This window comes from Cyprinodon tularosa, unplaced genomic scaffold (assembly GCF_016077235.1).
Source record: "Cyprinodon tularosa strain WSP-4 unplaced genomic scaffold, ASM1607723v1 ctg101, whole genome shotgun sequence".
NCBI classification, from domain to species: Eukaryota; Metazoa; Chordata; class Actinopteri; order Cyprinodontiformes; family Cyprinodontidae; genus Cyprinodon; species Cyprinodon tularosa.
Window position 1 is genome coordinate 954,625 of NW_024037794.1, and position 27,871 is coordinate 982,495.

At 36.2% G+C, this 27,871-nt stretch overlaps 1 protein-coding gene across 1 annotated transcript in view; it reads right to left on the reverse strand.

Annotated features, from left to right (window-relative positions):
- LOC119778395 (GDNF family receptor alpha-4-like) overlaps window positions 1–26,335 on the reverse strand; it is a 38,407-nt gene extending 12,072 nt beyond the window's left edge. Inside the window, exons 1-6 of the mRNA XM_038277606.1 lie at window positions 25,909–26,335; window positions 9,834–10,100; window positions 9,650–9,742; window positions 9,183–9,552; window positions 2,605–2,714; window positions 2,034–2,168 (exon numbers count right to left, since the gene is read on the reverse strand). Of these exons, the coding sequence (XP_038133534.1) occupies window positions 2,034–2,168; window positions 2,605–2,714; window positions 9,183–9,552; window positions 9,650–9,742; window positions 9,834–10,100; window positions 25,909–25,966 (1,033 nt within the window). The 5' untranslated portion in view covers window positions 25,967–26,335. The remainder of the gene's footprint in view (window positions 1–2,033; window positions 2,169–2,604; window positions 2,715–9,182; window positions 9,553–9,649; window positions 9,743–9,833; window positions 10,101–25,908) is intronic.
- Window positions 26,336–27,871: the final 1,536 nt, after the last annotated feature.

The window sequence follows — 27,871 nt, forward strand, 5'->3', positions numbered from 1 at the left end:
CTGCGTATTTTTCAGTTTCATATCTCATCTCTATCCCTTAGAGCAGCCATATGCTCTAAAAAAAACTGAATCATTAACCTAACTCAACTTCAGTTAGTAAATATCAATGAGCCGTGCAGCATATTTCTATGAAATCTGAATGTGTGAATGTTGGTTCTTTGTGACCTTCAGCATTGTGCAGCTGCACACGCTCATAGGTGCCACAATTTGACTCCATCCAAAAGGCTAAATATCTTGTCGGGATGCAAAGGATGGATTTGTTTGCAAGGCATCTGTTTCAAGTGTTTAAAACAAATAATCTAGAAATATTATAAATTATACAGTTTTTTATGAAGACACTAGTAAAAAAAGTCGCTTACACTGACACTGTTCAGAATTATTTAGTAGGGCTTAAATAGAACACTCTAAGTGATACTAAATGAGGAGTCATTTGGGAGTAATAAGGAAGCGGAGTCAAAAGAGACAAATCTATGAAAAGAGGCAGACCTCCCATTACTGTTCTGTATGAGTTTTCTCTTTTTAGAATGATCAGATACTGGAGCACATGGGGGTCCTAAAGTAGCTCCCCGAATAGAGAAGTGATAGCAGTCATCTTCAAAAACAAAAACTTTTTCAAGCATAATAAATCTTAAGAGTTTTGTCAATTCATTACTTAATGAAGCTCCATCATATACAAGAGATTTGATTGTCCTAATGCTAGATCAAATTTTTCAGTTTCACAGCAAAAGAATGAATTACTGTTTCCATGTAACATAAAACTGGAGGAACTGATGTTTTCTGCTGTTAGGTGAAAGACAGTGAAAACAGTTCACTACTTTTGTAAAGCCAGCACAGAGCAGGTATAACCAACTGAATTTCCAGTTTGTATCTAACTTCCAGTTTGAATCTTTTCTGGCGTTTATTATCCAAGCTCTTATACCATATATCTGATTGTTCCTTATGTTCTTAACAGTGCACTTTTCTTTCAATCTACAGGTTCACTAGTGGATCCTCGAATTTCTAAAAGTAGAATGGCGGGCAGATCTTTTATTCATCTGTCTCCTTTCCTTTGGATCAATTTCCAGTTTTAGACGTTGAGGCAGACACCTTGTCTACTTTTACAGCTAGGCTTAAAACTTTACATTTCTTAAAGCTAATAAATATAAAGGCTCAGGTTATCCTGAGATATCACTGTAGTTATTCTGCTATAGACTTAGACTGCTGGAAGACATAGAGGCCACTTTTCCTCAGTCTGCTACATTTTCCAATTTCACAATATTTGTTAGCTTAACTTTATGTTCTCTTTGCTCTTTCTTGTAATATTAGTCACATCTGGCCGTGTAGCTGTTATATGATGCTGAAGGGAGGCATTAGCTGGACTAGTGCTGTCAACAACTTAATGTGATAGCTCCATCTCTCTCTTGGACATACTGAAGCTATTGGTTCAGTTTATTCCAGCAACTAACTGAATGTGCTCTCTCTTTTCCCTTTAAATCTGATAAAGGCAAAACATTTAGAGTTAATTTGCTGTTTTTTATTGATTTCAAAACAAAGCTGCCTATGAATCAGTGCTTCAGTGGTCATTTTGTGTCTGTTCCGTCTTTCTAAACCTGTCAGTCGTGGAAGAAGGCGTTCAGCTGAAGGTTTCTTCTTGTTAAAGAGGAGTCTTCCTCTTAATTTTTGCTATATGGATGCTCTGTGCCTAAACCAACCGGTCCATTTTATTCAATTGACTCCAAAGTGCATGTCATGACATGTTGTTAACGGAGCTAAATAAATAAATTAAATTAAATACTTTCATGCAGGGTTTTTTATGGAGCAATTCAGCTTTTCTCATATATGCTTTAGAAGACTAAGTTATAGAAACCAAGTTATTTTTGAAAGAAATGTGATTTCATGTATGTTGAATAACTTCTGTACTGAGTTGGCCTAAGTTTTAGATTATTTTTTTGCTATCTTCTAAATATTTCAAAGTCTATCATGTTTTCAATGGGCACAAAGTGTGGGCTTCCTGCTCTTGAGATGGTCTGTCCCACAAAGTTTATTTTACTTACTTAGACATAAGTTGTTGCTGAACAGATACTGGATGCGTTGACAGCCCTGCAGTTCGTTCCCGCTGCCTTCACACGTGCACCACTGGGATACCTCTGTGCTGCTGTTGCTCACATAGTTGGGAGTCATAATTGTTCCTGAAAAAAAAAAAAAACATATAAACAACATTTTCGCTTGACAAAGGTATTTTGTCATGCTAAATGTAAAAAAACAGGAAATCCTAAGTTTAAAGATTATATTAAATTTCTTGCATATGCAGGGTTGCCAAATTAATGATTTTCAATATTTATGAATGCAATTAGCCTTTATTGTTTTTTGTTTATTCAAAAGCAGGAGAAAAACATAAATACAATTTTTTTTTTTGCCAAGCTTCAAATGTTTTGCTTTCTGGACTTTATTAGATCCAATTTAGTTTCATCTCTTGAAATAACATTAAAAATATATATTGATCAAACATAAAAGCAAAAAACATAAAACTGATATGAGTTCTTTAAGTTACTCTAAGCATTTTTTCTCCGTAAATTTCCCTGTTTTACCTTCATGTGTGCTTTCATTTGTTTTTCACTGTCTCACCTATGAGTCCAGTATAAGCCTTGAGGCACATGGCTCTGCTTTCTCGCATACAGCCAGAGGCAGAGAGAGAGGAAGACTGGCAGTTATGTTGAAAATCTGCAAACCGGGATCTGAAACACACACGCGCAGAAACACAACACAGAGTCAGTGAAGAAAATGGGTTTTCAGATCATCAGCACATTAAAACTGTATGCATTTTAAAACATTTTAAAAATTCTGTTTTGGCACTCAGTGCTGTTATAAATCAAAACATTTAAAGAAACAGCAGGAACAGAAACAACTGCAAAGAAATGTGTTATTTTTATTCAGCATATCAGCATCAAGCACTTCTATATAAAAAAACTACAGAGTAAATGTAAAAAGTGGATCTGAATTGCGATGTGTAAGGTATTTTTTAAACATTAAAATTATTACATAAAATTATTATAATTTGATATAATTAACATAATTATTTTATTGTGTAAAATGATCTAAAATGTTTTATTTACCATTTTTTATCAACCTTTTTTATCTTTAATTTTATAGAGGGTAACATTTTATTTTACACTCAGAAACCCAAATAATCCTGACCAGATACAGTATAAATTTTAAATTTAAAACACACTTTGAGTACCTTCTCTCGACCCCCTCTTTCTATTTCTATTAAAAGATTTTGTGTGTTTAAAAGATTGGAATCTCAGATCAAGAAAAAATAATCACCCACTGCTGAGTGCTAAGAGCACAACAAATAGATCAGACAAAGTCAGTAGCTAGACCACAGATGCACTGGCAGTTGTTTACTGATTTATAGCATGTTAGAAATGCTTTTCTCTCCAACAATACTCAAATAACTTTTAGCCACTGTGGTGCTGAAACTGTAAATTCCAGTTTTAGTCCCGATGAAGGCCACTGGAAACAACGCACTTCCACAAAATGAAACAGTCTGGCTCGGTATTTTGGATTCTGATGGCAGACCACTTTAAAGCAACAGACTAGAAGCCATAGAGTTACTTGTATCTTATCCACACCTCTAAAGTAAACATTAGAGCACAAAAAATATACCTGATCAGGTGTCATATCTTTTTTGCTGGTTAACAACAACTATTAGCTTAGTTAACTCTCATGTTAAAGGGGATCTCAAAATGCCGTAAAGCTCAACTCTGGGCCACATGATACATTCATATACTTTAGTCTAGTTCATAAACACTTATGAGCAGAATTTGATTTATGTGGAGAGAAAGCAACAGAAATGGACGGGTTACAATGACAACAGCTAAACAGAGCATTGCAACAATCTCTGTGTTTGCAGATGCAAATTTGGTCAGCAGTGGTCTCAGCTACTTTGCATTCAAGAATGGGCTCACAGCCGGAAACTAATAGATAAATCCAGAAGGGTGATGATTTGTTAGATCTCCAAGTTACTGCTTCAGTTATTTCAATTCCTTACTGGAGAAAACTTAATATAATTGTTCACTCGATAAACTCAAATCTAAGGGTGCTCCGATTGATCGGTCACCGATCGTTATCGGCCGATAAAGGCTTTAAATAGTTTGATCGGCGGTCTCCATAAAGGCCGATCAGATGGGCCGATGAGACGCACTACTTGTTGGATTCACTCCTCCGATTCCTCTAGGGGCGCTGTAGTTGCTCTGCATTGGTATGCGACTGGAAGTGGTGAAGAAGAAGAAAACGGACGGTGGTCCGGTAGTGCATTTAGGTAACCTACGCGCAGCTAAAATAAAATCTTGTTTGTTTAAGTAAATCCATTTAAGTTTTATTTTTATTTTCAACCAAACAAAAAAGGTATAAAGACAGATATTTCTCCGACGCACTCAGGCCCCGGATTCGCGGGCTGCTTTCTGATGTCCTTGTCCTGGAAGCGACTGGCACTGAGCCCCCAGAGAAAGTCGAGCTGGCTCCTTAAACGCTATGTAGGCTGAGTTGTTGGATGAAGACGGGGAACATGGTGGCGGTGACATCAGCAGCTCAACATCATCGCAGATTAACCTCTACGTATCAGAGCCAGTCATCCCACGGAGCGGACAGCCGCTTGTTTTTTGGCGAGACAATAAAAGTCGTTTCCCCGCTCTCGCACAAGCAGCACAAGCCTACCTCTGGGCTCCGTACACAAGTGTAGATAGTGAGCGACTTTTTAGCACAGCAGGGAATATTGTAGATGAGAAAAGGAACAAGCTGTCTGCCAAAAATGCAGAGATGCTTATATTTCTAAAGCAAAATCTGCCATTGATTCTTAACAAGTAAGCTTTAAGAGAAATGGCTTTACTAATCTCTATTCCTCTTCTTTCTTTCTAATTGACTCATGATTTCCATGCTGTGCACTTTAAATGTATGTAGATTTAAAGGAGCTAAAAGAACATTTAAAGTTAGCATTTGTTTGAATTTTACAAAACTTTATTACTACTGAAAAATATCTGAAGTGATTAAAAGGACATTTTAGACTTTGAGCTAGGACAAAAAGCCAAACAAGAACTGATATATTATCTAAAGATGTGTGACTGTTCCGTCATGGCTTCTATTTTCAGTTAATTACCGCAGGACAAGCCTAAAATAAATACCTTATGCCTTTTTATCATGGCATCCCAAAATATTTGATTTTGTTTTCTTTGCTCTGCACTTTAAGTTTGTGTAAATTAACAATGACAGATTTTTTGTATCTTATTTAGAAATAAGGCTTATTTGTTAAGCTCTAAGCTGTTTAAGATGTTTCTAAGGAAGTAAAATGTAGAATGTTTTCTGTCAATAAAAGTATACAGTTGACAATTCACAATACATTATGTTCTGTTAATTTTAATACATATACATTTTTGTTAAGACTATTAAAATTGAATATATGACATGATAAAAGGAAGGCTTCAGATAGACCCAGTGATCGGTTACTGGTGATCGGTGATCGGTTTCAACCAATACTGCTTTCAGCAATCGGTGATCGGCCCCAAAAATCCTGATCGGAGCACCCTTACTCAAATCCATGCTGGATACTTTGCTAGTACTACTTCCAGCAGAGATGCTGTAATGACCAGGTCTTGTGTTCCACATATAACATCACCACACTATTGAAACTTCTGGCTGTCTTTTTGTAAAGCCACTCCGTATGAAGAAAGCATTCGATGTGTATTTATTTTTGATGAATATAACAATAATATTACTTGCACGTTATTAAATATTAAATTATTTTATCTTTCTGCAACAGATTCATTGCACAAACCAAAATTGGTAGCTTGCTATTGACTTCATGACATTACCACTCTTACACAATACTTTCCCAACTTAAAATAAAGTATCAAGTACATTAATAGGTTATTAATGCAGAGCACAAAAAGGCATCTATTGCAATTGAAACATTTATCTGCATTGCTGTTGGACACTCAATAACAAATTTAAATTACGTGCAGCTTTCAGAACACCTTTTTTTTCATTTGTTTTATAACATATTTGTGACATGAGAATAAAGCGCCAAAGTCAAAAACCATAAAAAACCAACAGGCATCCAGTTTTCAAATATATATATATATACATACACACATATATTGTAATCTCTTTATTTACATGTATTACTATATATTGTTGCTTTTTTTTTTTTTTTTTCATGGTTCTATGCAGTGCAATAGAGATCGTGAGTTGGATGCTGTCTGTCAGCATCTGGAGATCCATCTTAAAATCCTTTGTGACTCCCAGGTCTATACCTTTAACTTGATGTTAATAATTGCCTATAGTTATATAGTCAAGATATTCATTTTTTGTAAAGGTGGACTAACTTTAAGAACTGACATTGTGACTAGAAACATTTTCTGTTTGGGCTTTAGAGATCTAAAATTTACCTAGTTATTATTAAAATAGAAAATAAATCTGGTAATAGATTTTTAGTTACTTTACATAAATCATGCAATAAAAAAAAAAACTGCAGGTTGATTAAAAAAAAAGTCAAACACTTTTTAGAGATTAAACCCCATATGGATTTACTTGTAGCTGGTCAGAGCTGTAAGGAAAGGGAGAACTAGATATGTGTTCTTATTGCTGCCCCACATTGGACTAAAGGTCTCCACTTCATCACCCCTTCACTGCCTTCCCCAGTTGCACCAGATTTTAGTAAACTAAAGGGAGCACATAACAGGTTGGATTAACTAAACCAAAGAGTCTTATTTTTAACTGTATTATGATCCTCTGGTGTTTAGATTTCAGCTCCTATTTGTGTTTTGGTTTCATTTTATTATTGTTGCAAATGCCTTGCTCATACTAATTTAAATTGTCTCTCTTGCTGTTTTATAAAAAGGTTTACTAAAACCTTACTAGTTCACCCTTTTGTATTTCATTTCTTTGTTTATTCATGTGTTATGATCTTGGGGCATTTGAATTAACTTCTCTTGGATCTGTGTATTCCCTGGGCTTGTAGTTTATTTCTGTCTAGCTCAGTTCCCTTTGGGTTAATTTTTTTGCCATCCCTCAGTCTTACCTCCTTGCTCTCTCCCACAGCTTTTCCTAATTAACTAATCCATATTCAGTGTCATTCTAAACTCTTCCCGCTGTACATAAGCTGTCTGATTGACATTATTCTCGGCTGTTCCCTCCTGTTACTTTCTCAATGCTCTATATTCTGCTCAATGTCCTCAACATTTTCTGTTTTCATAAACAAAACCTCCATTCTCATCCCAAGTTCTGTCTGTATTTGGTCCTGTTCCGCAATATAAAAAACATGAGCCTAGGGAGTCTATCAACGATGTATTCAAAAATACTGTATTTTTCCGCTTCTCTGACGGAATGTTTCACAGCTTTTCTCATTGATTTGTTGAAACTCTTTGCTGCCTTGTGAAACAGAAAATCTTATGAATTTTTTATATTAAAGGAATTTTGTTAGTAAAAACGCACTAGCACAGCTCTATTATGAATTACCAGTATCAGGAAAACACCCTGTGCATTATTGTCCCCCTTAGTCATTTAGAAAATAGAGTAGGGTACATTTCACATAACATCAGCAAACTACACTTTTCTAGTTGCACTTGTCATAATTTTTTTAAATAAAATACAAAAAAAAGCAAATAATCTCATGTTCCAGGATAGACTTTACAATGCACACCTCTGGGTTGAGCTGTATGTGTTTATGAGTAAACTAACAGTGCCAGATGAATCAGTAAGTCACATTCAAATGCATTTCCTTTCCTTAAAAAGCACCATGCTGCTCCAGAGTGATGGGAGAGTCTCTCTCAGGTGGAGTAGTTCAGTTGTCTCCCAGTATTATTCATGACTGATAGGAAAAGAGACCATGAAATTGACCGTGGGTTGGGTGCAGCTTCTGCTGTGGTGTGGCTGCTGTACCATGTCTAAGTGTTAGGAGAGAGAGCTATGGCAGAAAGAAAAGCTTTTTATGTTCATGCATCCTGAGTCTCACTGATCAAGAGAGTGTGACCAAGTAGGCTACTGCACTACCCAAGAAGAGCTGAGAAGTTCTGCAGACCTAAAGGAAATTCTCAAGAGGTTTTGGTTTGGATGGTGCCCTGAAGCTGACCCTTTACTCACATGGAGACCACTGTTGCAGAAAACATGACCCTGAATTAAACTATAGTGCCTTAGTATTCATACTATGTGCCTGACTTCACCTATTGCAACCAAGAAAAAAAAAACCTAATCTCACTCTAGTCCAGTGTCCAATATTTCCCTGGCCACAAATTGCCTACATGTTTTTGTTCTATGAATGCTAATATTGTAAATTACCAGCAATCCAACAGCATCAAGTAGACCAAGTAAGGGATAAAGCTTGGAAGATGTCCATTCCATCCTCCTTAAACTGGTGATGGATTACTTATCAGAGGAAATCAGAAAAGCAAGGCTGAAGATCAATATGCTGACCATTAAACACATCAGCTTCAGTATCATACAGTGGGGATTATGTTTAGATTTAATGTAAATACAGATAAATCCAAGGAAAAAAACTGGTAGAGACTGCAAATATGTTTAGACTAGAACCGGAGTGTGGTGTATTCACAATCTAACCCAACAATTATCCTAAACACACACATTCACATGTTGGAATGCCCCAGCCAGTCCATACCCAAATCTAAGGCCATTAAAATATTGTATCAGTACTTAAAAAAATATGCAAATACGTACCAATACCCAATGGTATAGTGGAGGATTTTCGTGATTTTTTTTAAAGACCCACCCTCTCCATTAAAAAAAAGCACATGAGCAGCCCTGTACTCACTCCCGAGAACGAACGCCTATTGAACATGCATGCGAGAGCATACACAAGTCCATTTCTCCTCGTGCACACTATGTTTAAAAGTTCCTGTTTGCATCGCTCATACAAGCTTACTTTCCAAAAGAAAATTTGCAATTTTTCCACTATGTCAGACTCACCACCAGTAAGTGAAAATGGGGACGAGCACATAGGACAGGCTTAAGTAAACATATCACCAGAATGATTGACAATTAGTAGGAGCAGTTATTTTGGTGATCCACACGGAAAAAGAACATCCTCCACTATAACATTAGAAAGGGAAGGGATATGTTGGAGAGCTCATTTACAGGTGATGTTCAGGTACGTCTTTAAAGGCCCCATCACAGAGTGTACGGCACGGTCTTACCTACAAAGCTCATCTCTGGAGCAGTAATTCTGAAGACTGAGGCAGTTTGGTTTTCCAATTCTTTCCTCCCCTCTTGCGTTCTCCTCAAAAGAACATGACGGCACAATGGTTTTCCTCCGGCGCTCTCCACAGAGAGTGTCGGAGCAGGGGCAGAACAGTAGAGCAAAGCTATACTCCTCTGGCACACGCTCCAAGAAGCGCCGCAGGGCTTTGTGGCATTTCTGCCGGTTACAGCTGTTGCCAGTGGCTGTTGCTCGCTTGGTACAAGCTACTACATACTCTGACCGCAATGAGCCACATTTCTCATACAGGCCACAGTCCTGAGCAGCCTTCAGACACTGGTTCTGTCCGTCCACAACAGCAGATGAAGCTAAATGGGGCAGAAATGTGCCGATTAGCATGAAATAAAAACAATGACTTATTTTTTCTTGATTTTGTTTGTTCCAAAGAAATATGACATACTCTACCTGCCATAATGGAGGCCATACGTGATACTTCTATGTTCCTCACCAGGTTTAACTTCAGCTCTTCATATGGTGACACTTCATACTCATCATATGCTGAAATAAATGGCACCACAATATGAAACCACATGAATAAACCAATCCAATTCAAAGAGCATCCAAATACAAGCTTGTGTTTTATGCCCACCTGCAAATCTCACAGTCCAGTAAACCTTCAGGCAGTGCTCCTCTCTGCGAGAGCCCCGCTGACACTTGCAGACTTGAAGGGGGCGATAATGCTGCAGTGAGTTCTGGGCCTCCAGGCATTCCAGGCGGGCATCTGAGCTGAGGGGCGACACGGCCTCCTCCGCTGCACAGTACTCCAGCAGTCGATAGATGCTTTTGCAGGACGGCTCCTGGATGCAGCCCTGTTCTGCCACCAAACAGTCTAAGGATGCAGATACGGTAACACTTCCTGCGGAAGAGAAGGGGCTGAGATTATGAATCATAAAGATGCAAACATGTTCATTATTTTGGCAACCTGTGGGTTCAAATGCAAGATAGGTAGAGTACTGGTTACTCAACTGGGGGGGGGGGATGAAAGAACAAATTTGTAGCAGTATAATTGAAGACTCAGACTAAACATATGGACACAGAAAAACACTCAAAGGGATATTTTGGAATTTTTAAAGTGAGGTTTTTTATTGAACTGTTCAAGCAATAACTGTATTACCTGTTTAAGATTACCCTCTTGGCATCTTTATTTAATATAAACCCAAATTAGGTAGACCAGGAGGATTAAGCAAACCTACTGTAAGAGGGACCAAAACCATAGTAGACTTTCTTGTCTTGATGTTAATTGTAACCCCTAAAAGTTTATTTTTGTTTTTTATGTTACAGGAAGTGGTCAGTATCAGTACTTTCTGGAACTAAAGCATAAGCTGCTTCTTCATTTTTACTGCAACTGTATATTTTAGATGGCTTTGTTTTTAATTGCTCAATAAACCCCCTTCTATAGATGTTAATAAAAGTGTGTTTAAACAAGTAAAACTTGCTTCATTGGCTGTTTTGTAAACACCCTTTTCCTTGGAACCTTCATTCATACTGTGTTGATTGAAAAACTCAGCAGTCAGCAACTTGCATTGATCATCACTTATTTTAAGATATTTGAAAATGAGAGAAGCATACAAGTATTATACCTCAAGTCCAACCCAAATATATAATAGAGTCTGTAAATGTATGTTGCTGTAGGCAGCCATTCATATCCTGTACTTTTGTCCCTACCACCATGCCCCAACACACATGATTTAACAGATACTGTAACCTTTCAATATTTTATCAATGAACTTAAAATACAACAATCACTAAAAGCTGCCTAAATTATTTTGAAAAAAGATCAAGCACAATATGTACCCCAAAAAATTTAACAAATAATAGAAAGAGACTGGCGATTAATAATGGGAAATTTCTGAATCAAAGATTATGTGTATTATTGTCTTTAATAACTAGTCAACACTTGTTAATATCTATCTTCATACTGTCCAGTCCTTTACTTACTTATATATACTCTATTTTGGTTTGAATTATTTTTTCTGGGACCAGCGCTGGTGTTATCATTCAACCCTTGTTCAGAGGCCTTAGTCCTAAATATAGAATCTCGAACCTGCAACGCTTGATCGGGAGTTCCATCCATTATTGCATGTCTTCCCCCTTTCCTATTTCCATTTCATATCCGCCCACTTTCAAAAATAATAAAAAAGTCCACTAGAGCCTAAATAAACATCTTTTTCACAATCATAATCTGAAGCTTTTGCTGTCAATTCCAAATAGTAAACATATTCCTATGTAAGCTACCCTTGTGTGTAGCTGATGTGTCTCTGCTTCCATGCCTAAATCAAAAGGTTGAATTACCTCCTCAGCATACTGACAAGTTCTCCAAACACCTGCTAATGAACTGATTATTATACTCAGGTATGTTAAAGCAGAGACACATTTAAAAGGTGTAGGACACTGGAGCTCTAGAAGTAATTGAGGAACCCTGTTCTATAATATTACATATCAAGAAAAGATTTTAGTCTCTAGAGTATGTGGTGCAAACAACAGTCAAGGGTAAGGAACTTATCAATAGCTGCATCTAGGCTGAGTAAGGTTGTTCATTCACTCATACCAGATTCCTTTTGCAAAACTCTGTACTGAATCCTTTTTATAATGTTAGTTTAAGTAATAAGCTGCCAATTAGAACAAAGGTACAGATAGAAGTTAGGAAGCAGCATGGTGAAGTTAATGATTAAATAAAATATTTGGTCTTACAAGAAGACAAAGAAATGAACACAGACACGGGAAATAAACTGAGAACCCAATACCAACTGTAAAAAAAAAAAAAGACAAATAGTGAGAAAAACAGGTGTAAGAAATATTCAAAATGAGGCGACACAGGTGAAGAGAATTCATTAATCAGCTGATGAGTCTGGCTGAAGGGGAAATGGGACAAACTGGGATGAAATAAATTGATAAGATATATTCAATAAAGTAGAGGGAATGATTAAAAAAGCAATTGCATAACGCACTAACAACACTAAGAAACAGAAATCACCTGCCAACATGAAAATGAGAAAAAGGTTCTATGGCGAACCATAAATGGTTAAAATAGCTTACGGCAAGACAAAAGGAACATTAAAGCTGTGAAGAAAAGGTTAATATACAAGAACCAAAGCAAAACCATAATCCTACTGTTTTTTGCACATGATCTGTCTGATCCACAAAAAACGGCTTATTTTAGTCATGATGTCAGTTTCAATACATATTTCTTGTTTATAAGGTCCAGTAAAATGTAGGCTGTGTACATGGTTTACTGATAACAGATTCTATAAAAAACACCACTTGTAATTTGTAAAATTTTAACTGTGTTTTGGAAACTATAACATTTTAATTCCAAGTTTCCTGAACATATTGCCAACATATACCCTAAATCTTCCTAAAAGGTCACTGTATTCTAATGTACTAAACAGCATAGGAGAACTTCAGGGAGCCTTTAAGGCATTTCTTTTGTTTTTCAAATAAGGATGAAAAGGTCCTTGCAGGTCCCTTTTCTGTTTTTAAACCAATACTAATACATTACTTTTATAGGGTATGAAAACGAGCAAGGTCTTAATAATTATAAGTATTTATTTCAGCATCTTTGACCCATATTTCCTCAGCTAGTATACACGCACATTTAAAAATGTCAACTGTAAAGCCACTAAACTGTAATGTCTCATTTCTGGCAATACAGTGTTAGAACATATATTATTGTCCTGTATGATTTTTACTGTAAAAAAGAAAGTTGTTTTTACAGGCATTCATTTATCTGCATTCTCAAAATGCTGGATTACAGTTTCTGAAAACTTTACAAAGCACATTTTCAAGATTGATTTCTTTCTGAGTTCAGAGATGCAACAACTTATTCAAGCCTTTATTATTTTGAGAGACCCGATTTTCATAGTTATTATGTTGAAAAGCCTCCTGAAGTCAGCTGCCCAGCAGATTTGCATTCATTAGCTTGGCATAAGTTTTGGCAAACAGACAACCAGCCAAAAAAAAACAGAAAAGACAAATATGAACGTTATAATTTTCTGCCTCAAAAGCGACGCTGTTCAGCTACCAACCATCAAATATTAAATGCCTCTAGATGTATAAACCCTCACAGAGGGGGTTGTTTTTCCCTTAAAATTGCTTCTCTGTTTTGGAGAATAATAACATACTGAAAACTTTTCTTAAAAAGGAGAAGCTTACTTAACTAGTACATTCATTATCAGAACAAAACCTGTGGTGTAATTAAAAGCATTAGATGCCCAGGTGGGTTTTAAGAGGATGTATAAAAAAGTTTACTTCGCTTGTTATATTTGATATACTGGATCTTTTATTGTTAGAGACTAACAGCTAGGAGTAACAAATGCTGTGCAACAAAATAATTTATTTGGACTAAGCTTTTTACAAGCATCAGACACCTCCTCCAGATGCAACACCTCAGTGAAGATAAAAACACCTTTCTAGTTAGCACATTTCAGCTTTGCAAAACAAGAGCACAGATATTTCAGCTTACTAAATTCATAAAAAGAATAAAGCTATAATGCATAGCTCATCTAGAAAATAACACAACTTCATAAGAGCATCTTAGCTAAAAATTGTGATGTCAATTGTTTAATATGGTAGGTTTAATAATTTAGGACATATATAACATTCACTGTTATTTAAGAAATAAGAAAGTATTTACTTATAAAGAGAAATTAGGTTAAACAACTCCAGCAATCCAATTGTTTTTGTATCAATTATATTGATTATCTTTGCTCCCGGCTGCAAAGTAATTGACTCAATGCAATTAGCTGAGCTTCCTTACACAGATTAAAACCATGTTATTATTTGGATAGATCTAAATTTTATATAATTTGATCTAAGTTTGTCTGAAGAAGCGGACTACATTGAAATAAATTAGATTAATATTAATTATATTTTGGACTTTTTGGTATTGTTGCAATGCACTGTTGAATTAATCAAAACATCACTCAACTGTCTGTAAGTTGTTTCTCCCTGACTGTTAATAAAGATCCTCTATTTGCCTCATTATCACTGTTAATATATTCATATACTTATGCATGCTGAATAACATTAATCATATTATTTTGTATACGGTGCTAGTTTTGGATTAGTTCAAAGATTTGCACCAATTGCACTTAATTAGAATATTGACTAACCACTGTGTGAAAGTTTGGAATGAAATGCTCTACTTGTGTTTATCATGGCAATGACCAAAAAGGGATAGACTAAATGGTTGACTGAACTGGTCTGTGTGAGAAAAGTTTTGGATAGTATCAGTTTGGATACGAGTTGGACAGTTTTGTCTTTTAATGTTCCTTTTAATGTTTGTGTACTGACACCGTCTAAATGAACAAAGCTAAAAAATAAAAATAAAATAAATAAATAGGTCAGTTAAACTATGCATTCTAAAAAGAACTGCAACCAGTCATAAACAGTTCTTTAGTTCTAAAAGGCTTATCCTTTACAATGGATTCTGCCTTTTTGAACCTTCTGTTATGCTACAAAGTTCTCACTTTCTGTGGCCAGACAGGACGGTTGACGGGGTCAGAAGCAAGAAGGTGAGATGGCTGTTTGTGAATGCAAAGTGGTACAAACTGGGAAAAAGCACAACAGTGGAAATGTATCTGACACTGTCTGATCATTTCACCTGTTAGAAGTATATATAGCAGAACTGGCTATAGTCATTGAACCCTGGGGTACTCCTATGCTAACCATGGAGTTTGAGGAAGATTTGTCATTTAATTTGAACAAATTGAACTGTCTGAAAAATAACATTTGAACCAACCTAGTGCTTTTCCGTTAATCTTTACAGCAAATCTAAAACTCTCTGAGATCTAAAGGGACAGTCACAGACACAAGTCCATTATCTAAAGCCATGAGAATATCATCAGTGCCTTTCACCAGTGCTTTTTCAGCACTATAGTAAGCTATAACGCCTGCCTGAAACACTTCAAACAGGCCATTACAGTAAAAATACTCACATATTTCATTAGCAACTATTTCCAATATGATTTTATAGAGAAATAAATATTAGAAACAAGTCTGTAATTCATTAGACCATTCTGATCGTTCGGATTACAGCTACCGAGAAAGCCTAATGCATATATCCTTTTACTAAGGATCAATTAATCCTATTTAAATGGGGGCTGTGATCAGAGGATAAACTTCCTTAAATAATTTGGTTTTGATTGGGTCTAATATAAAACTTGAAGGTTGAACTTATTTACATAATAAATAATTATTAGAAATGTGTATATTCAAAATAACTTTTCTCTACAGAACTAAAACATTCCAGCTGCCTATTATGATATATAATTAAGACATTTATTAAGAATCTTCTAAACAGAAGGCATGTGAGGGAAAATACCACAAATCAATTTGTAATGATTGTTGCTCCATTAGAAGCACAAAGCAGGAGAGACAGAAGCAGCCTCAGGGAAACAATGGCAAAAAAACTGTTTTAATAAAAAATTAAAAAAAAGTATCTTAATAAAGGATTTGGGGAAATTAGTTTGTTTTTTCATGAGGCACATTATTACATATACATTTTTTTACACATAGGATTCCAACCTTATGAAAAACGTATCTCGTGTGGGAAAAAAACAAAGAAATGACTCTTGATTTTATTAATAAGTTGTACCATTTTACCAGCAACACACAAACACACACACAGAAGAGATAAGCAGACTAATAAACAGTGTAGTTAGAAATAAATCTAATGGGGGCGTGTTAACAGATCTTTACCTGTCTTATCATTATGTGTACGTATTGGCTGAGTTCCTAAATATAAACATATAATTCTTCACATCAGTTACACCTCAAACACATACTTTTGTGTTAGACCGAATACACACTTCGATTAAGCTCCTGCTGACACGCGGTACAAAGCACGACTGCAATTCAATTCTACTGCTGCATGTTTTGTAATCTTAGGCACCACATGAGGTCCATGTCTCACTTTGGTCTAAGACATATCATAAGCAGAGGCTGTGCTTCATCCCCGCAGCAGGAGAACCCCCAAAGCTGCCACACAGAATCCATAGGTGGATGTGAAAATAGTATCACACAGGGCAGTGAGTCACAGTCACATTCACAACTCCCAAAGAAGTGTAAAGGAGATCATTACCTCTCTATCTGCAAGTCTCCCACTGTATTATATATTGATAATTGCACCAAAGTGTCACATCCCATCATGTTGAGCTGTAGCTTTAGAGAAGTTTCATGTAATATTCTGTATGTACAGTAAGCTGCTTTCTTCTATTCTTACCACTGCTCCTATGGAAAAGTCAGCACTCTGAATGGCTGGGAACATTTCATTGTCTGCACAGGTGAAAAAATATGATTTTATAAATAAATTCAGCAGTTGGCAAAAAAAATATGGATATTTTGCCAATTTACAACCACAAACTAGATTGTTTTGAATATAACTGGTATTTAGTGAGACATACACAATGTAGTGGGGAAGAAAAAAATTTAACGTTTCCACATTTTTCAATAAAAATCTGAAGTGTTGCCTGCACTTTTACAGTTTCTCTGAGTCATATTGATTCTGCGGTAAACCTGCAACTCTTTTGGATTATGCCTCTACCACAGGGGTGTCAAACTAATTTTTATAGTAGCCCAGTTTAACATCATGGAAACTTAAAAAGGTCCGAGGGTTGAACTGTGAAAAAGGAAAGTTTGGATTCATCATTTCAAATAAAAAGAGCACACTGATCTTGTACTTTTAACTTTACTTCATTGTTTCTTCAAGTTTCAGCCACTTTGTTTACTTTAAAAGAGAAAATGTCTTTACTCTATGGCCTGATGTAAACTTTTTAGCTCTTGAGAGCCCGATATATTTCCATAAGAGGCCGGATTCGACCACTGTACTTTGAGTTTGACACAAAAAAATAACGAAATAAAGATTAAAGATCAATATATGATTTTAATTCTAGTTTTTAAGTCTGGCCACAAATTCTTAAAAGAATTACAGACAAACATTGGGCTGATCTAAATTGCTCCATTGTAGCACTAACTTTTAACAGTCTTGTATTCAAAGTTATAAATCATTTACAGAGAATTGTTCTGTATTAAGCTCCTTGATCTACATCCCAAATCATTATACTGCCACCAACTGTGGTATACTGCTGCCATTTATACTCCATATTAGGTGTTTCTATTTAGTACACTTCTGAGGGTATTTAAGAACAGTGGATTTTATTAAGAGGAATCGGGTGTAAAGGGGGTTGAAGAAATTGCATGTCACATTTTTAACATTATGTATTTGTAAAGAAATACATAAACAACAAAATAATATTCATTCTTCTTGACAATTAAGCATTATTTAGTGTGAGTTATGTAAAATAAAAAATAAACATACTGAAGCTTATAGCTGTAACAGGAAAAATTGTTAAAAAAAAGTTATATGCCATACGATGAAATGACACAGTACATACTGATAGGAAAATACAAAGATAGGAAAACAGGTTATATGAGAAAAAGCATTAGTTTCAGAAAAGATGAAAGCTGTTAATTTTTTTTTTCTTCAAATTATATGAAAGAAGAGAAAGCTCAGAGAGAGATGAATTACTTTGATATGTGAGCTGTTATGCACCCTATTGATTTCTCGCTGGAGTGATTAATAGAATTTGTGAGGCAAAGCTGATGAAGGTTAACACCATGATTATTGCACCGCCCTCAACACTCAGTGCCCACTATCACAAGGAGCGACAGTTTGTCAAATTCCTTTCCCGTCTCTTCAAACATGGTGGGTTAGGTTGAAGAGAATCCAGATTGTTGGGCACTAATTTGATTAGAAGAGGGAGACCGCCAAGTAGGAAAGTGTGAGTCTGATGTAAAATTTGGTCGGGGACTGTGACAGAAGGGACTTGTCGACAAGAACTCACACACTGGGGGGAAAAGGCAGCCAGGCAACACGATGAACTAAATGTAGAAACACACCAATAAAAAGAAGTGATGCCACTTGTCACAATTTCCTTCTAATAATTTCAAATGAAACTAGGCTGTATTCTCAAACTGACATCTTGACTAGATATCTTTGTTTGATAGTTTTTTTAAAACCAGTTTAATGAACTTCTAACCAATCGGAGAGAATGGTAAAGGAGAAAAGGTAATAGATATTTCCCAATAACATACATTTCAATCAAACGGTTAACCAGTTACAGTAGCAACTAGAAAATACAGCAATACTGGCATGTGTAAAGTCCATTATTTGTAAAATCTCTCCAAATCTCTACTTTTAACCCATTAAGTCATTTCAAGGGGGCTGCAGCTCTTTTGCAACAATAATGAGCTTGTAGCTCACCAACACACACCATATGTCCAGATGCTTATCCAAGACACCTCTATAAGACTACTTACTTCGTTCTATTGTCCATTAACCACAGGTCCCACACCGTGCCAAAAAGTGCTCAGATACCCCAAATGCAATTTATGACCCATTTTGTGTTTCGGGGGGGCTGACTTCAACAACACCCGTAGCAGAACCTAACAATGCCTTGCTAATGAAAGCCAACAAGGCACTGAATCCACCGCAGTCTAACTCAGCAGAAGGAAGCAAAAAAAATAAAAACACCAGCAAAACCAAGAGAAGCACATAAAATCTGTCCAACCTTTCATTAAAAGACTCTTGCATCTTCAAGTTTCTTCTTCTCTCTGTATCACTCTTCTGTGTGCTTAAAGGAATATTACACCCAAAACATGATTAGCCTTCATTTTCTACTCACCCCCATGCTGAACAACACTCTGGAGTACTTTTTTGATATCTCAAATGCATCTGGAGATCTGGGAGGCTTCTTGCTGTCTGCTGACATTCAAATAATGGAGGTCTATGGTGTCTGAGACAGAAAGGTCCATAAAAGTCCACAAAAAACGTGTCAATATTCCTCCATACTGCTCGTCCAATGTATTCCAAGTGTCCTGAGTGGGTAGCATCCAGAATTTACTCGAAACAAAGTCATTTAGAATGTTTTTAGAGCATAAACAGTAGTGTATAGGATTTCCTGAAAGCACGCACATGCGCGTTCACGAGCCTACGGAAGCCGGCAGACCAAACAAGATGAAAGTGCGCATTCAGCGTCTGCTCTGCCAATAATGCAAGCGTAGAAGAAGAAATGTGCTGTTTACCTGTGCAAAGAAAGAAACAACGAAAGAAAAATGTCTGAGGACTTCAGTGTTGAGGAAGAGCATGAGTTCTTTGCCGAGCTGAATGCGCTGGTTTGGTCTGCCGGCTTCCGTAGGCTCGTGAACGCGCGTGTGCGCGCTTTCAGGAAATCCTATACACTACTGTTTGTGCTCTAAAAACATTCTAAATGACTTCGTTTCGAGTAAATTCTGGATGCTACCCACTCAGGACACTTGGAATACATTGGAGGAATATTAACACGTTTTTTGTGGACTTTTATGGACCTTTCTGCCTCGGGCACCATAGACCTCCATTATTTGAATGTCAGCAGACAGCAAGAAGCCTCCCAGATCTCCAGATGCATTTGAGATATCAAAAAAGTACTCCAGAGTGTTGTTCAGCATGGGGGTGAGTAGAAAATGAAGGCTAATCATGTTTTGGGTGTACTATTCCTTTAACTGTAGCTTTGGTCTATCTCAAATTGGTGCACATAATTGGATCATGTTTATTGTGACCTTTGCAAAGAGCTATAAAGCTCCCTGATTGGACAAAGTCCTCATGCATTTTCGACTTAGCTTTATGTATATAGTGTGTAATTATAGTGTGGAAATAAATTGTGCCAAAAAAATAAAGCTTAGATTATTACGAGAAAAATAAAACAATATTTTTATAACCAAATATATAACAGCATTCCAAATGTTCTATTTCAAAAATAAATTGCAAATTCAGATATTATGCCAAATTGTTCCAAAATGGCATAATAGGAGTTCACTTGGATTTTTTAAAACTTAACATCTATAACTTCTCAGTTGCTTGTTGGATGGATACCAAACTTGCTACATATGCACCCAGGATTTTGTATTTGCGGTTTATTATGCTTATTTCCTTCGTTACTTGAAAATAAAACTTTTTTTATGTAAACATCTGGGTTTTTTTTTATTTTTTAGGCTGAAACTATTTTTTGGCAATTTAAACCATATTTACTCAGGCCCAGAATAATTTAGCTTCAAATTTTCACTTTCAATTCATCCTCCAGGACCTTTACAGTATATCACTTGATAACAAGATTAGCAGGTTAGACAGTGTACAATTTCAAAAATCTCTTATAAAGAATAACTATCTTTTTTTTTAAAAATTGACCTGTAGGCTTTTAAAGGTGTGTTTTTGATTTTATCACCACACTCCGTGCTAAGGTTGGCAAAATATTTTGGTTACTGTCTACGGAGTCAGCCGCTAGAAAAGTCCTGTTTACAGCCTAGTAAACCTAGACAATCCTGACTGTCAAAGCTGGGTAATTTATCAGCTGATCCCCACTTTAACTTAACTCTAATAAATATTGTAGGAAATGCAAGAGGTGTCCAACTTCATTCAACATAAATATGCATTAGAACAAAGCTGATAATATTCCAACTTCTTCCTCACTCTCTTTAAACTCGTATCTGCATTGCACTAAGCACTTTATACTCCACAGTCACAGGAGACTGAGGATAGAAGCAAGAAAAATGTCACAAACCTTAAAAACTCCAAGCTTAGAATTGACTAACATTCTCATGCTGTCATCCTTTGGCAAGAATTATTCTTGATAATTAACAATGGATTCGGTACGGCAGGTAAGTTCAGGGATGTGATACAGTTGAGCCTGCTTTTCTGTATGCACACTAAAGGAAGAAATGTGCACATATTTCTATGCAGGTACTCTGCATCTCTAAATAAAGGGAATCAAGGACTAAGCCCAGTCAAGCTGTGATGGACGGTGAGAGGCTGTCTGGAAAAAAAATGAGAGCCAGGGCTGCTCTCCAGTACACACTCTGATTTTATGTGATCTGAAACAGTGCATCTACAACGTGGATAATGTCTCATCTAATGAGGCGTGACGGTCGAACTGTGCAGTCACAACATACATGCATTGCACATGCTCCGCCTCACAGCATAAAATGCATCAGGTGTCTCAACAGCAAGTCTTTGTGATTAGTGGTGCTGTGAATATTTCAGGCTTCTGCTGTATAGTTTGTTCCTAAATTTAAATGTGCCAAATTATTTCTTGGCCACATGGACAGACACGTAGGCTTCATTGGCCTGAGCTTGTTTATATGTGCTGTCGAGTGTGTGAATGACAGCAAAGATGCAGATTAACACAAACAAATTGAGTAACTGGCAGGGACCGCTAAGTGATAAAGATTAACAATCAAGATAACACATTTTTGAAGAGACTCATGGTCACAAATCAAATAAAAAATTTTTTTTTTAACTTGATTGATGGAATTGTCCTTGAGAAGTTGATTTACATTTTATTAACTCTCTTCAGTATGAGGAGAAACAAAAACAGCACAATAGCTAAGTAGATATAAAAAAGGTGTTTTTACATCATTTAAACTCAAACAGGCGGCCTGAAAAGGCCTTAGTATGTCTTTTACAATAAAGAAACTACAGATGAACCACAATGATCCCTTTGGAAGCGGTTATTAAGGCTCAATCAAGCCCACTAAGCCTTATTCTAAAATAGCAACCGTTAGTCAACAGTTGCAGCCTGCACTTTGATTTTTGTAATAATCCATAGAGGCTTGGCGGCAGAAGGTCAAACTCAGGTTAAATGTCATAGAACAATAGTTTTTAGAAACATGACAAAGCATGCACAGGCTTTTGTTGGCCTTGGGATTTATTTCTGATAGAGTTTTTAACTGCAGGGTAAATTTGAATAAAATAACCTAAGATTACAAAATAATAATAAAAAATGAATAAATTCGTATAAATGAAGTAAAGTCACCAAAATTAGCTGGAAGACGATCGCAGGGAAATAATTTCAGGTATGCTGACAGACCAAATAACCAAAGAAGTGGGTTCCCAGCTCACATCAACACAATTGTCATTAATGCCTTTTAAATTATATCCAGGAGATCAACAACTACAGAGTTTTAAATAGAGGACGCATAGTTTTGACAAAACGTTTGGAAGGCGTGCTATCCTGCCTGTGTTTAGCCCACTTTATTCTAACACTCCCAAATAAAACCAAGAACATGATCCCGCAAACAGCATTAAAAGTTTGTGTAAAATTGCTGAGAAGTATAGAGTTTACAGCAAGGTTACATTGCAGAATAACATCACATGTACTATCATATAATCACTATTATAACTATAACATTTGAAATAAATAATAATAAAATCTAAATCTACATAAGGATTTGTGCTAAGGTTTGGAGGTTGATGTTTACAGGACTGGTACATGTCCTGTCTGTCTGTCTATCTGTCTGTCTGTCTTTTAAAACATTATTTTTCAGATTCATACCTATTTTATAGCCAAGTGAAGGCTGGCAATGTGCAAAATAATGATTGCCAAAACATCTTATTTTTCTTTTATTATAACCAAGAAAGATCATTACCTGTAAATCTACATAATCATATCACAACTCACTTGTCAAACGACACACCTCAAAATAATGCAGATTAGTTTGCAAAGTTTCCAAATATGTGTGCCTTTTAATTATTTAATTTATTAATTTATAACAAACACCTTGTATTCTATAAATGCACCTCTAGTTCAGATGTCACCAACCTTTTTAAGGCTGAGAGCTACGTCATGGTCATGAGTCATTGGAAGGGCTACCAATATGAACCTGTGAGCTGGAGGGATCAGCGTTCATATGAACTATATGCATAATACACATACTTTTTATTGTGTCCTTTAATTTCTATTTTTCTTTTAGATATTGCCATGATGAAATCTCTGTAAATGCTTAAATGCTCTATATCATTAGTATGATAAAATGCTCTATAAATGAATAAAAAAGAAGAGCAACAGAATAAAATGTCAAACTTAGCCCACTGGTGAGTTGATGACGCTGAGGTCATCCCATGCAGTCCTGGAGGGCCCCTAGGGGCCAGTGAGAACTGCATTGTTGACCTCCGCTCTTGTATTTAAAATTCCAATGAAAAGAAAGATTTCCAAATTCTTTGACACTTTAGATCATAAAAAGTAACTGCATAGTTACTTTGGCTAGTAACAAGTTACTTTCACTGAGCCGTAACTGAGTCACTAATTCAGTTACTTTCTAGGAGAAGTAACTTGCCTAACACTCATTGTGAAAACCCTAGTATCATTAATGGCAGCAGAGGAACAGGCCTTCAGCACCAGAGCAATAAAGGCCCAGATCTACAGTACCAGGCAAAATCCCAGGGGCAGGCTAAGTAAAGAGGTATCAGAAACAACCCTACATCTCACAGCGAAGTCTAAGATTCTAGCAGGAGAGGAATCATAACCAAGTGGCTGGTATAGTACACAGCAACATCTGTGCAGGGTACTAAATGGAGACCTCAGGTCAAAATTGGAGCCACCTCCCAAACTTGAGTTTAATGATGGAGTTAAGATCCTGTGGGAGTTCAAGATACAAGCAGACAAAATGGTTGTGGCCAACCAGCCGGACATTGTGATCAGAGGTGTCTTGATAAAACTCGTTCATTTCTGATACCATACCGATATTACAGCTTTGAGAATTGAACAACGAAGTTATTGACCTGATATAAGATTAGCATAAATCATACATGATTTTAACACTTTGTTACGAAGAATGTTAGAAAAGGCTTGGTCAAGTACCGCAAAAAAATGTCAGCATCTGGAAAAAGATCACTTGAAACTGGAGTTTCTCTTCCCTTCGGAGAAAGAGAGGGACGTTCTTCGAGGATTGAGGGACTAGAATGAGCCTGGAAGGTGAACGTAAATGTAGGGCGAGTGCTTTCAGGGCAGTAAACCCCAGACTGGAGAAGTGTCTCCAAAGAAATATAAGACATCTCAGCCCAGAGAAAGTGCACTATTAAGGAGAGCTAGGATACTGCAAAGAACTCTCAAGCTCCCAGGCCTCTGGTACCTGGACCTGCGCTTCAGATGACGAGCACCTATCTGCAAATATTTTCAAAGTTAGAGAAGGTAACGGCAAAAGGAAGAACAGTTAGATCTATATATATATATCTATATATATATAGATATATATATATAGATAAAGATAGATAGATAGATAGATAGATAGATAGATAGATAGATAGATAGATAGATAGATAGATAGATAGATAGATAGATAGATAGATAGATAGATAGATAGATAGATAGATAGATAGATAGATAGATAGATAGATAGATAGATAGATAGAAAGAAATATATAGTCTTCGATAATAGAAACTTTGACAGATTATCCCATTTTCACGTGTAATGACTCAGATCTCGATTAATTGATGCTTAGAAATAACTGCTTATGCTTGGTGTGATTCCACCAGAGTGCTCTGTGTGATACTCCAGATGAGCGGTTCGATATACGAAAGAAAAGCATTTATCATCTTTACTCATCCCATTCTAAATCAACATTTTACCAGGATACTCCTTGGCATGTGGAAACTCCCTTTTTCTTCCTTTTATCTTGCCATAATACAAAACAATCACAGTTTGCCAGCATTTCAGTGGGATTGATCCCACCGGGAGAGACGTTCTATATAGAAATAATTACATACTGTTAAATGAAAACAGCAGGACATCCGCAATTCAAACAACAGCAGTGATTAAACGAATATATATTTGAAGGTAAAAAAGCTTTTTCAGGACATATATATATTATTGGCTTGATCAAAACTTCTTTAGAGGAGACTAAATGCGAATATAAAAACACTGGGCAGCTTTGTCTCCATCTGATCACCAGCTAAAACAAATGGATGTAATGAACCTGTCATTGTTTGTCTAAAGATGAAAATAATTAATTGATTTGTTTTGTATATTGGAGCTCAGATTTAAAAAGGAGCACCTTTACAGGTTAAAAGAATTCCTGTGTGATATTTGCAGGAGCCTGGGACAGTCCAGTCAATACTCGAAAGTGCCTCTGTTTGGAACAGGTCCAAGGCAAAGATATCAGACCTGAATCCATGATGTCATCCACACAGAAAACACTTCTCCTGCTCTATGATCTAATAATCCTCTTTGACTTGACGTCTCAGCGGTTTACCTTTAACCAAAAGTGCATTATTTCACCATAAGTGGTTCTGTTGGTTAGAACAAAAAAGATCTCCGTCCTAATCTGATGTAATCTCTCCTTTACTTCCCCCTTTGTTCATTTATTTTTACGATTATCCAACATTTCTGTATATCAGAACATTTTTGTTATTTAATTATGAAATGCTCTCTGCAAAGTAAATTAAATTCAAGAGTAGGTAATTATTTGCCTCTCACTGATGATTTTCTCACGGATCACATAATTTTGCCATATGGATGAAAATTGCATTCAGAAATGCAGATCTGTTATACTTAATGGTATCCTGCACACTATAGATTATATTATGCATCATATTATTAAACTGGAATCTAAATGTTCATTATTCAGCAACTTAAGTACTTATTTTTTCTACATTTTAAAAGCATCAATTTTAATGTTTATATATGTGAAAGCTGTTTTTAGGCATTTTATCAACGGGTCTCAGAGTAAAAGGGGTGCATGCTTGTCAAAATGCGACATTCGCACAACTATTGAGGATTCTTTTATGATGCAAGATTTAATAATAAAAACAAACTAGATTTCTGATGTAGTTAAGTTTAAAAAATGTGTTCCTTACCGTAAGAAAAGACCTTTAGTAAAAGTGCAATGATTAGAATCATCCTGTCGGGTGACATGCTTCATCCAGCCTCCTGCTGCGGCTCCTGCTGCTGCGTCCGCTCGGACTCAAAGACCGAAAGATCGGACGGTCTGCTGCTCAAAGTTTTTTCCAAACTGCACAAAGGCGATTCAAGCGCTCGCGCATTTAGTCGCTCCCTTCATTTTCTGTCATTAATAATCGGCGTGCATTCAGAGGATTTGGGTTGCATTGAAAAGTGGGAAATGTTATCAGCAGGCCAGAGTAGAAAGGATCCCGGTTAGAAAGGCGCACCTGTCTGCAAATCGTATTGCCTTTGCACTTCTATGTGCGTTTCCACTCAGCTCAGCTCCACAGTTGTCCACACTTGGAGGCTGAGGCTGTGGAGCAGAGCCAACGTGATTGGTCCCTGAACAGACTGAATATACCAATGGGGAAGATTAAAATGTTTTCTGTCGCAGGACAGCTAGGGCTTTTACTGCAAAGTTGTAACTTGAAGAAAAACAGGTGTAGCTAAAATATAGAGTACATTTAAACCTGTCTTTTATTCTTTTTTTTTTAAATTAATGATAAAAAAAGTACACTGAAAAAAAATTATGCAACTTTTTTTTGCCATTTTCTTAATCATATTTAGTTATTTCAACACAATTGTTTCATGTTTTCAAGTGTAGGACATAGAAAAAATGTGTTAAAGTATCTAAATATGATTAAGTAGATGTCAAAAACGGTTGCATTAATTTTTTCAGTGTAAATCCTAATGCAGGAAAGGCATTACACAGCAATAAACCCAATAGAAAAAGAACTAGTGTTACTGCTTAAGATTTATTTTTTTTTTTAAGATTAAATGCCATGTTGAATATTGTTTTCCATATTCACATAGATTGGTCAAAATAAAATCAGTTGATTAGCAAGTTTTTGTTTTCAGCCAAGATAATAGGGGAACTTAGTCTGATCATTTATTATAAAAGTTACTGGAAGCCCCCATAAGAAAGGGCCTGTAGGGAGGGAGGACATAAGTGGAGTTATGTACAAGAGTAGAAAGAAAATGTTTAAAGTACAGTGAAATGCTCACTTAAAATCAAATATTTCTTTATCCTCCTAGATTTACCATTGATAAAACAAAGCATATTTAACTGCGTTGTCCCAGCTTAAGTTTTTAACCTTGGAAATGGAGAAGGATGAGCTCAGAATGTAAAAAAATATATATAATATAGACTCCAAGCTCTTTAATGAGAAGACATCCTCAGAGTATTTTCTACTTTCCATTAAAGCTAGACAAAGGGAGTGTTGAATCTCACCTCACCTAACCCTATGGTTCAAAGGTGCTTACCCAAAGGAAAGATTTACTAGAATATGACTTGTCACCTATAACCCTTAAGATGTATTTTTCCCTTCCACGTCAGCACACTCAGGTAAAAGGCTCCATATAATAACCTTCTTTATCAGTAGAAGTAATTCATCCTCATACTTTTACTTTGCACCTTGTTGATAAAATGAGTCACAGGACGTCTCAGAGAAGGTTAGCTTTAAAAAAAATACAGTAAATCAAAAACGGCTTAAGTTTGGCAAAGTTCACAAAATGACTCATTTCACTGCATGAAAACATTGTTCTTGAGATATGATTAAAATTATCCACAGCTGCCTCTAAGCAAGAGAGAACAAAGCCAATTTCCAGTTGCAAGGGGCATGAAATTGACCTTCTCTCCTCACTGTAATTAAAAAATAGCAGAGGGATTAGTGGATTAATGCACACATCCTGTTTAATGGCACACTCAAGTGGAGGTGGGGGGAAATTGTCTCAGACTGTGATTACCATGCATTTAAAACCAAATGAAAACAACAAGGTAAGACATTTAATAAGACACTTCAAGGAGTCATTGAGGCAATATGAAGTCTTGCACACCAACCAATATACGGCTTGATGTCTTCTAACTTGTTTCTTTTT